Source organism: Saccostrea echinata, unplaced genomic scaffold (assembly GCF_033153115.1).
Source record: "Saccostrea echinata isolate AGI-Se365-2 ecotype Australia unplaced genomic scaffold, CSIRO_AGI_Sech_v1 ptg000054l, whole genome shotgun sequence".
Taxonomy (NCBI): Eukaryota; Metazoa; Mollusca; class Bivalvia; order Ostreida; family Ostreidae; genus Saccostrea; species Saccostrea echinata.
Genome location: NW_026889803.1, coordinates 58365095 through 58376235, shown reverse-complemented (window position 1 = coordinate 58376235; position 11141 = coordinate 58365095). Strand labels below are relative to the sequence as shown.

The following is an 11141-nucleotide window of genomic DNA, read 5'->3' as shown; positions in this document are numbered from 1 at the left end:
TTTATGTTTTGACTCTTTCTTTTCAAGCCTTTAAAGGTTTCGGATCTACTTTTGTTTCCGCAATATGATTTACAGCTGATATAAAACTGTTGCTAAACAGTGGACAAAATTGTGCTGAATAACAAGATATTGCTCTGTTGCTCTATTGCCCTTGTGTATTTGTCTGGATTAACATTTGGGTCATTTACCTAATGAAATGAACATTTATTTAGAAACAAGAAAGCAATATTCGTTGCAATGTTTTATGACAACCCACTCACCTGAGCACTTTGGTTAGAGAAAAGCAGAAATCAGTTCAGTACTGAAAAGTTTAAATATATAAGTGGTCCCACTCTACCCCCTCCAGGGTTGATGATTTGAACAAACTTGCTTCCATATGACTAATCATGGCTTTGCTGTCCTTGAGAAGAATTTTTTTTCAAGATTTTTCCTATATATTCCCATATATTTGACTAATCATGGGTTTGCTGTTCTTAAGAAGAAATATTTGAAAGATTTTTTTCCTATATATTCCCATATAAAATTTTGATTGCCTAATGTGACCCCACCCTATCCCCAGGAGTCTTGAACAAATTTTATCGACATTTCCTGAGGATGCTTCTTTGCTTTTCTTTAGATGATTTTTATGCCCCACCATGAATATGGCCGCATATAGTGTTTGTCATGTCCGTCTTCCGTCCTTCCGTCACACTTTGCGTTTAGCTCTGTTCAAAGCTAAGTTTCAAAGAAACTATCCAAGATATTTTTATCAAACTTCATATGCTGATAGATATTGATGAGAGCTATGCAACTGCATCAACCTTGACCTTTCCTTTGATCTTGACCTCACTTTTCTTAAGTTAGTGTTTAGCTCAGTTTTAAAGATACCATTCAAGATAGTGTAATCAAACTTCATATGTTGATACATACTGATGTAAGCTATTCAACTGCATCAACATTTTTTGACCTTGACCTTTCCTTTGACCTTGTCCTCACTTTTCTTAAATTAGTGTCAAACTTCAAATGCTAATACATACTGATGTAAGCTATTCAACTGCATCAATATTTTTTCACCTTGACCTTTCCTTTGACCTTAACCTCACTTTCCTCAATTTGTGTTTAACTCAGTTTTAAAGAAACCATTCATAATATTTTTATCAAACTTCATATGCTAATACATACTGATGTAATCTTATCAACATTTTTTGACCTTGACCTTTCCTTTGACCTTAAGGTATGTCACTCGTCAGCCTTTTAGAAAATTTCAGTCAGAACCTCTTACTTAAAAACTATTTATTACAATTCAATCTTTATAACATATTTAAATTAAACAATGTAAAATGTTCAACATCCAATTAAAAAACTGCTCAAAAATTCATAAAGAAGCAAGATTTATAAGGGACTATTTCTTGTGGTGGAAGGATATTTAGCAGAAAATTCTACAAATCTACACATTTATTAAATTTAATATATTCGAACTTTAGCCTCACATACTTTTACTCAGAGAATATTTTCCGTTATGATATGCCTGGAATATTAAATATAGGTCTCAATTTATATTTTTATAACAAAATTTACATCTTCGCTCAACAAACTTTGCCAAGAAATGAAGATATATTAAGGAAATCGAGATAAAATTTATACAGTTTTTTGCCAGAAAATCGCATATTTTGACCCATATTTCAAAATTTACATCACTGACCCCAACTTTTTCTTTCATTATTTTAAACTACTCGATACTTTTGACCAATCAGCACTAAAGTCGTAAAAAGTTTGATACAAGAAAATATTCTATTGCCTATTTAGATTTTTAATACCCCAAATATGAGACTTTTTTTAGTGCAAAAAGGTCACACAATAATTTACGCGCATTAATTTGCATGATTTGTTCAATGATAAATATTATTCAAACTATTTTACGTGAAATAAGATTATGTTTATTGCCATGGTTACATCTGATGAAATATGATAACGGTTAAAGTGATTAACCAAAGAGTTACAATTTAAGTGCAAAAAGGTCAACTTAATTGTACCGTAGCTTAGTTAGATGCACACTGACCCCCCATTTTCTCTGCGATTTTGAGTCATACTATATGAGTACTTATCCAAAATATACTTCTCAAAAAATCCTTGATATAACAAATTTCACGAGTGACATACCTTAACATCATTTATTTTAAATTAGTGTTTAGCTCAGTTTTAAATAAACCATTCAAAATATATTTATCAAACTTAATATGCTGATACGTATTTATGAGAACTATTTAACTGCATCAAAAACATTTGACCTTGAACTTTTCTGGGACCTTGACCTCACTTTTCTTAAATTTGCATTTTGCTTAATTTTAAAGAAACCATTTAAGATATATTTATGTAAGCTTATGCACTTATACATAATTTGGTGAGAATTCATCATCTATATCCAACTTTTTAGATTTCAATTTCAATTTTAAAGAAACTATTCAAGATATTCTCATCAAATTTCATACACTAATACAAATTTTCATGTTGCATTACTAATATACCCTCGGCGGGGCATTCATGTCCTATGAACATATTTCTAGTTTAAAAATATTTCCTTCATACATGTATTCCTATGTATAACTTTGTTCCCCTGTTGTGACCCCACCCTATCTCCAGGGGTCATGATTTGAAAAACAAAAAACAAAAACTTGACACTACACTTCACTACCTGAGGATGCTTCTGTGTTAATATGACTCATCAAGGCTTTGCAGGTCATCAGAAAATGATTTTTTAAAGATATATTCCCTAATTATTCCTTTGATAACTGTTGTGGCTCCACCCTACCCTCGGGGATCTTGATTTGAATAAACTTGAATCTACACTACCTAAGGATACTTCCATATTAATGTGACTAATCATGGCTTTGCTATTCTTGAGAAGATTTTTAAAGATATTTCTTATAGTGTTCCTATATATGACTTTGATCCCATGATGTGACCCTACCCTTTCCCTGGGGGGTCATGATTTGCACAAACTGGAATTTTCACTATGTAATGAAGCTTTCACATAAGTTTCAACTTTTCTTGCTTAGTTGTTTTTGAGAAAATTTTTGAAAGATTCCATTAAATTTTCAAGAGATAGAATTGATTTAGGTCATGATCTCAGTCAACACTGACTGCAACCCATAGGAATAATTTCTCTTCAAACTTTCCTATCAAGAAAAATGGTATTCCTCCAATCCTTTTTATGATGGTGGTGTTAAGACATGGTCACAATCATATACACATGTAGGCAAGCATAAGGTAACTTTGGCACCTCTGGAGTTGAAACAGAAGCCTCAATATTTGTGCAAAATATTTTCAGCCATAAATTTCAATGTTGACAATATCATTTAATGTAAGCTTTGGGTAATTATTGTCTTTCTATCACACTTTGGTTTCTAGAAGAGATTAGTCCCATAATAAGAAGTAATCACTCAAAATTTTTGTACGTTTCTGGGTCTTTTGTAGATGCCTTAGACTATTTGTTCTGCAAAGACTTTCTTTACTACTTTCAAAATACAGTTGAACTTAAGTATCTCAAACTAATACACTGTACCTCTAATACCATGGATTTGTCAAAATGATTTGAAAGGTCGAAACACTTATTCTTTAAGTATATTATCCCTGATATCTCAAATCCTTGGATATCTCAAAGTTTTTACTCAGTCCTATTGAGTTCAAGATAACAAGGTTTGACTGTATGATCTTTATTAAAGGGAGTGCCAATATGTCAATGTCCAAATAGAAAGCTTTGCTAAAACAGTTTCTATTAATTTATATATCTTATCTCGTATCTTAGGCCATATAATTTGATAAAAACCTTTACGATGGGATAAAGAACAAAAGGAAAGGATTTGTCCAAGGGGCATAACTCTGTCAAAAATTGCTCGATTGTACCCAAAGCAGAACTAGACTTAGATGTTCTTATGATAAATCTGTATACCAAATTTCATTTCAGTATGTGCAACCTCTGCAAAGAACATTGGTAATCAGAGATTACAGAGCTCACCTCAACGAATGTTGCCTTTAAGTAAGGCAAAGTCCCACACTAAACTAATAATCTAGTAGTATGCATCTCTAGATGCAACATTTAGGCAATTTTGGTCTGATAGGGCTTGCAGTTACTTGGGAATAGACTTATCAACAAACTTTAAACTAGTCACTCATCCAGAAAATGTAAGTCAAATCCAGCATCTGAAGCAAGTTTGAGAGTGTTCGTTCCTTGATGCATCATCCATGCAAGTTTGGTTCAAATCAGCCTTATAGTTACTTAGAAATGAGATCTGTTCCAAAAATGTTAACCTGGTCACTCATCCAGAAAATGTAGGTCAGATCCAGCATCCCAAGCAAGTCCAGTAGTGCATCCTTAGATGTATCACCCATGCAAGTTTAGACAATATAGGGCTTATAGTTACTTGGAAATGGGATCTGCTCCAAAAACTTTAACCTGGTCACTCATCCGGAAAATATAGGTCAGATCCAGCATCCCAAGCAAGTCCAGTAGTGTGCATCCTTAGATGTATCATCCATGTAAGTTTGGTCAATATAGGCCTTATAGTTACTTGGAAATGAGATCTGCTCCAAAAACTTTAACCTGGTCACTCATCCGAAAATATAGGTCAGATCCAGCATCCGAAGCAAGTTCAGTAGTGTGCATCCTTAGGTGTATCATCCAGGCAAGTTTGGTCAATATAGGGCCTATAGTTACTTGCGAATGAGACCTGCTCAAACCCCCCCCCCCCACCGAAATTCAATTATAGTTAGGAAGTCCACCATGCACAATTGTAGCTCAGATTAAATGATGCATTTAAGTTCATCATTCCCGTGGTTTGAGCAAAATATATACCAGTATTCTTCAGTCTTTCTGAAGTGCCTTTTTCTCAGATGCTGAAGTCAAAATTCCTCAAATCTGAGTAGCAACCCTTGATCTTCCAATCCACAGACTATTATTTTAGCAAATGATAATGCATCTTTGCATCTGCAACTCTCCTCTTAATTTTGAGAATTTCCAGCTAGAAGCAATTGAAAGCATGCTTAGAGCCTTGGCATCACTTATGAGAAAGAAACAAAAAAATTATTCTGGAATATTGCTGCAATACAATGCACTTACAACACACAGAAACAACTCTTCTAAATCCAAATAATAGGCATGTTTTGTTAAACATGCAATTTATCATTTCCGTTAAGTTGGGCTCAGATTTTGATACAGAAATGGAATGAAAATCATTCAACCTTCGAATTTCTGACTAGTTAAAGATTCCATAATTTTAATTACAAAATTATACCCTATATCTGATTTTTTTTTATTAGGATTTTTTTTTGTATGTCAGTATACATAAAGAGGAGAGTAAAACTGTTTACAAATTTCCTTTATCTATTACAAAGTGAATTTATTTACAAACAGGTATAAATAATTATGTTACAATATAAATGATTGTGAACACTTGAATGATTTACAATACTTAAAAAACTTATTTGAAAGTTTCAATTTGAAGGCCTTTGTTGTTAAATTATTCAGCACAGCTACAACTTTTTTGAATATTGGAGAAATGAGGTATGAATAACAGACTAGAACATTATTAATATGTACATGTACATGTATATTCTACAACAGTATTGCAGAGATGAAAATAATAGAATTTGCATAATTTTGATAGAAGGTACTGTACATTAAAGTATCTATCATTTCTAAGAACTAAAAATTTCATTTATATTTTTATACAAACAATGATAGATGTTTTTCAGTGCATCTTAAATTAAGGTTTTTAAGCAAATTTACTTCAAGGACAATATAGGTTTACACTCTTCAGTTCAAATATACATACAACTAATGCACATCATCTGATTGACTGTAATACTTGTAATACAGTTAAAACATCAATTACTTGTCATGTCTTACATCACAATTGCTCCCTTGCCTCTATTCACACATACACACACACAAAAAAAAAAACAGAAGCTTATACTTTACATTTGTAGCTACCAATAGTTTTGCATGAGCAATTATTAATATCAGTAACAGGCATGTGACTGCTTTAAATACATGCATAATGCAAAGCAGCACAGGACATGTGCTTCGTTATTATTAATGTAATGAAGTGGATCAAAAATCTCTATGAAAACTTCTGAAAGTGTGCTTTCACTGAATTTTCACATTCATCTTGACTCAGGCTGAACTGAATTTCACATATTGACATTTTCCTTATTCATACTCATTGTCACAGCCTCCAGGGCACAACTCTTTGCTTTCTGTGATTCAATGTTTTTGGACTGTTTCTGTTGCACTATTTTTCTCGGGGAGTTCATGTCAAGTGTTCTGGTCGCCAGAGGTGAACGAGTATTGTCTTTGTTGCCAGGCGCCATTCGTTTACTTGGAAACAATTGCTTTGGCTGGGGAACTTTGGCTGATCCTTTTGACACCCTAGATGGAGCATCTAAAAATAAAGTTCAGATTAGTTAAAGAGGGAATCTGACATCAGTATACTTTTTTTTTTAATAAAATACTTACACACAGTATTGTCTTGTGACCTTGAGATTTACAGGAACATTTAACCAAGATTAATGCATACATCTGAGTTACAGGCATCAGTAAAGATTAAAACAATTCCAATTTTTTAAAGCTTTAACAGCAAGTTGATTTGGAAGAATTATCAGTTCCAACCTATTCAGTATTTTCTCTCCATGTTTTGAAAAGAAAAGATGGGGTGGATTAGAAAATTCTGCATGTAGTCATTTGATTTTTTTAGTCCCTGTGTAGTATACCGTATTTGGTCGAATATAATACGCATTGGTGTAAAATACGCACCCCCCTTTTTGAGCCTGAAACTGGGGGAAAAAACGCAGTTCGGTTGTATTATACGCAGCAGAAAATTTTACCAAGCAGTGTTCTGAACTTTTGAAAATCGCGGTAATTTGCTATGAAAATCGGCGCGGAGATAAAGTGCCGAAAATTTACAGAACACGATATTTTATTCGTTTTTATTTCTTAATCTTGACATTCCATATCGCGGCAATCTGGAGGAAATTATTTATTTTAACAAAGCACGAGATAATGTTGCATTAAAGTATTAACAGAGTTTATTATTAATTTTTTTTAGCATACGGGGATAAATTGAAATTATACGTCGCCGTATTCTGACTATTCTTTGTGGAAATAATTTTATTTCAACAAAGCACGAGGTATTTTTGCAAGTTTAACAGTTGTCATATTTATTTTTAGTTTAAGGTAATCTTGTTGAAAATTATGTAAATTTAACAGGGCAAGAGATATTGCAACATCAAAGTATTCATAGACTACGATTTTCCTCTTTTGAACTTGAAATTAATTAATTAAATAAATAGCTGATGTTATAAAAATAAAATCAAAATTTAACAAGCGTGTAAAGTGTAGTTATCAACACACCTCCAAAGCTGTGAAAAATGATGTAGAAAGGTAGGATATATGTCTTCATACATCGAGTTTATCTTCGTGGATATCTTATTTTCTACAGAGCACGAGTAAATGATAACACTTAAGTTTCAACATACTTCATATTTTCTTTTTTAACTCTCGATCATTTTAACACGAGGCCAATATAAGATAAAGTATAAAATTACATTTAACAAGCGTTTAATTGTTAAATATGTCGTAATTTACAGACGCTTATACATACGAACAATCATAAACCAACCCCCGATTTTTAACAAAGAAAATAATCAAAGCCATTAATAAGGGCAGTAAATGATCAGTGTTCTAACTGTAAAAACAATGCTTTGGAGTCGGTAAGCAATTTAATTGCCTGGAGGGGTGTTGAGGGGTAATTATCAAGTGACAAGCGCACGTGTTCACAACATTGGCTTCCATTCATTGGGACATATAGAGGGATGTTTATATTGAAATTAATTTTCACTGAGTTATTTAAAACCTAAAATAAATTTTACTTTATTGTATTTCATTAAAAAATGACTTATTACTTTTTGACCAAGTGTCCGACTGATTAGGTACAGGTACTATGATTACGGAAGCACGTGGCAAAGGAATGTGTCAACATCTATAAATAACATCGTTAATGGCGGCCTACACGGAGACGATGAACATGCAGCTCAAATTAATTTTAACTTGCTTTTAAATTTAACTATCAAAAGGTTATAAATATAACATTTTTAACAAGCCTACATTCCAACAATAACTTTCCGAAGTTTTAAATATGGCGATAAACAGCAAGAAATTGCACAAGTCTCTAGGTAATACTACGGTATGTGCGTATGATAGCCGTGTTTCACATGAAAGAAAAACCTATCAAAATCCCATTGTGGTGTAAAATACGCACCCCTTTTTCACAGAAAATTATTTTGGGAAAAAAGTGCGTATTATATTCAGCCAAATACGGTAGTATCTCAAATCAAATATTTGTCATCAAATGGTTCTATACAACCAAAAAATATTAGTGAGAGTATTAAATGGACACAAGGACATTAACAAAGGTGGTTACTGGTAGATGTACTTAAGCACTTAGGTAGGAGTTGTACTCTTAATTCAACAGCCACCCTTCCACTTCTTGCCTCAAGATGTACAAAACAGTTACTAACATTTACTATGATATCCATTTGAAAATTTTGTACTGGTAACTGACAAACAATGTTTGACAAGACCTTTTTATAGCTTTTTTTTTTCAATAGTACCTTCAAATATTTTATTTTTATCTTTACTGGCAGGCAGTTTATGTGGAGGAATGTCCTTCAGAGTGGTACTGGTGAGGGATTTGGTTGTTTTCTTTTGTTTCTCTAACAGATCAGTTATCTCAAGCTTGTCTAGATCTGGGATTTCCTCCAGATCCATCAATAATTTGTCTGTGTCCTCCATTTCTTCCAATGATTTTCTTATATCTGCCTCATCATGTAAAATAAGTGGGGCAAGATCATGTGTCTCTGTTACACCAGCTGAAATTAAATGTACATTTTGTAGTAGCAATGGTACAGTTTATTCTTTGATGATGTGGAATTTTAAATAAATAATCATCAAGCATGCATATTTTATGGATTACAAGTAAATTATAAATATTTTACTGGAAATAACAATATTCTGATATTAAACAATTTCAAGAACCCTTTTAAGAAAGTGTAAAGACACACTTTTGTTATTAAGTGACCATGATAACACTTAGATGTACAGAAGAATGTTTGTTGTAGATAGTGTGTTTACCATGTTTACTAGTCACTGTTGTAATGGTTGTTCTAGTAATTCGTTGTAGATAATGTGTTTACCATGTTTACTAGTCACTGTTGTAATGGGTGTTCTAATTATTTTTTGTAATTATCACTACACGCATGTAACGTTATATATGTACATGCAGTTTCCTTAACACATGCATATTTTAATCAACAAAAGATGTTGAAACTCAGTAGCCTAAATATTATGTCATTTCAGGATATTTATGGCCATTGTATAGTTGACATTCTACAGCTTGAGTATCTCTGACCTTTTATCAGTAAATAGTTTTTTTAAAATTAGAAATCATCTGAGCATAATGAAAATTCGAATAAATTAAAAGTCGAATATCTTGGAAATGGGGTAACCCATATATCTGTTCTTGTTGTAGATAATGTGTTTACCATGTTTACTAGTCACTGTTGTAATGGGTGTTCTTGTGATTCCTGTTGTGGGGGACCTTGGGTCTAGCAATCCCTCTGGGGTTTTATCAACTACAATAGGTGTCCTTGCTATTCCCACTGAGGGTGATCTTGGATCAAACTCCTGATCGATGATTCGACGATGTGTTCCAATCTTTGGTGGAGTGTTGAAGTCCTCCGACTCATCTTTACTGCCAGAGAGTCCCATTTTCACTAAAACAAAAGTAGATAAGATTAACAACGCTGATAGATTGATAATAGTTTATATATCATAACAAAATTTCTAAAGCATTAACATTATCATGACATTAGCTTTAATAGATTTAAGTGAACTTGTGTGGGGTTTGATTTTTCATGTTCTGACATGTGCAAAAGCAATATTAAGTTACAAAAGAATTATTCAAACAACGTGTAAGTAATAAAAGTTATGATTTGATCAATTCATATACAGTCATTTTACCAGTAATGAATATTTGCCATTATCAAATATTTTTTTTATTTAAATATTCTCTAAAGTAAACATAGGACGGGTTTAAAAATTTCTTACTAGGTAAATACAATAAAAAGATGAATATTCTGTAGAAGAATCATATCAACGAAGTGCATCCTTGAAAGTATGGAAATTCCTTCAAAATTTATTAAATTTTCCTTTTTAATATGTATCAATGGTAGCGGGTTATTGCCCATGGCCTATTAAGATGGACTGTATATTATTCAAAATTAGCAGGTTTATATTCATTAATTTTCCTCCTGAAATAAAAATGTTGAAAACGTTTTCTGATTGTTTGCTTCAACTGTGGGTAAAAATATTTCACGTTATGAACAGAACTGTGAAAGTCAGCAAAGTACGCTTTCCATAATTTTACGATAGAAACATTTAATTCAAAATACATATCTTGAAGTGAATGAAAACATGGAATTTCATACAAGTGGTGTCGAAATCCCCAAGAAAAATTGAAAATGAAAGACTGTGGACAGGAAAGTATTTGAGATTATCATAAGAAATGATTTTTTTTTACCAAGTGAACAGAAAACAGTGGGTCCCAAAATATCAATGTTGGCTAGTAAAACTTGTGAAGTTAAAGTGCATGTAGACGAAAGCCTGTCCACTTCCCTAAAGAGAATAGGGGCCCACGTGGCCCCTGTAAGTTTAAAATGCTATTTGCAACCCTGTTTAACCAGTTGCGCATCATATTCGGAGTACTCTAATCTGAAGGGATTAGTACCGAGAGATGAATAGATCAACAAATAAAAATGTAGCTCAATAAAGCAACATATAGTAATTTTTAAAATCATATAATTAAAAAAAAAAGCAATGTTTATAAAAAGGCATTGCTTAGAATATTGTATAGGGTGTATTTTTGTTTTGGATAATGGCATTTAAATGAAAACTTACAATTTATAAATAATGCAGTTAACCATACACGAAGATGTGGCAATTCTTATCATACAAAAAAACGCCAGATGGATATTGTTTTTGAAGTTCCCGCTACAGCCAATCAAATTAGCTATCTAATTTTGTTAGGTTGTACAATAAGTTAATAATT

The 11141-nt window shown here is 32.4% G+C and overlaps 1 protein-coding gene across 2 annotated transcripts in view; it reads right to left on the bottom strand.

Annotated features, from left to right (window-relative positions):
* Positions 1-5630: 5630 nt before the first annotated feature.
* LOC133206411 (cell division cycle-associated protein 3-like) overlaps positions 5631-11141 on the bottom strand; it is a 54246-nt gene continuing 48735 nt past the window's right edge. The window contains exons 1-4 of one of the 2 annotated variants that reach the window (XM_061342383.1): positions 10991-11071; positions 9577-9807; positions 8647-8904; positions 5631-6419 (exon numbers count right to left, since the gene is read on the bottom strand). In XM_061342383.1, the coding sequence (XP_061198367.1) occupies positions 6169-6419; positions 8647-8904; positions 9577-9802 (735 nt within the window). In that variant the 5' untranslated portion in view covers positions 9803-9807; positions 10991-11071 and the 3' untranslated portion in view covers positions 5631-6168. Of the gene's footprint in view, positions 6420-8646; positions 8905-9576; positions 9808-10990; positions 11072-11141 lie in introns of those variants that run through there. The other variant, XM_061342384.1, reaches the window with a different exon arrangement.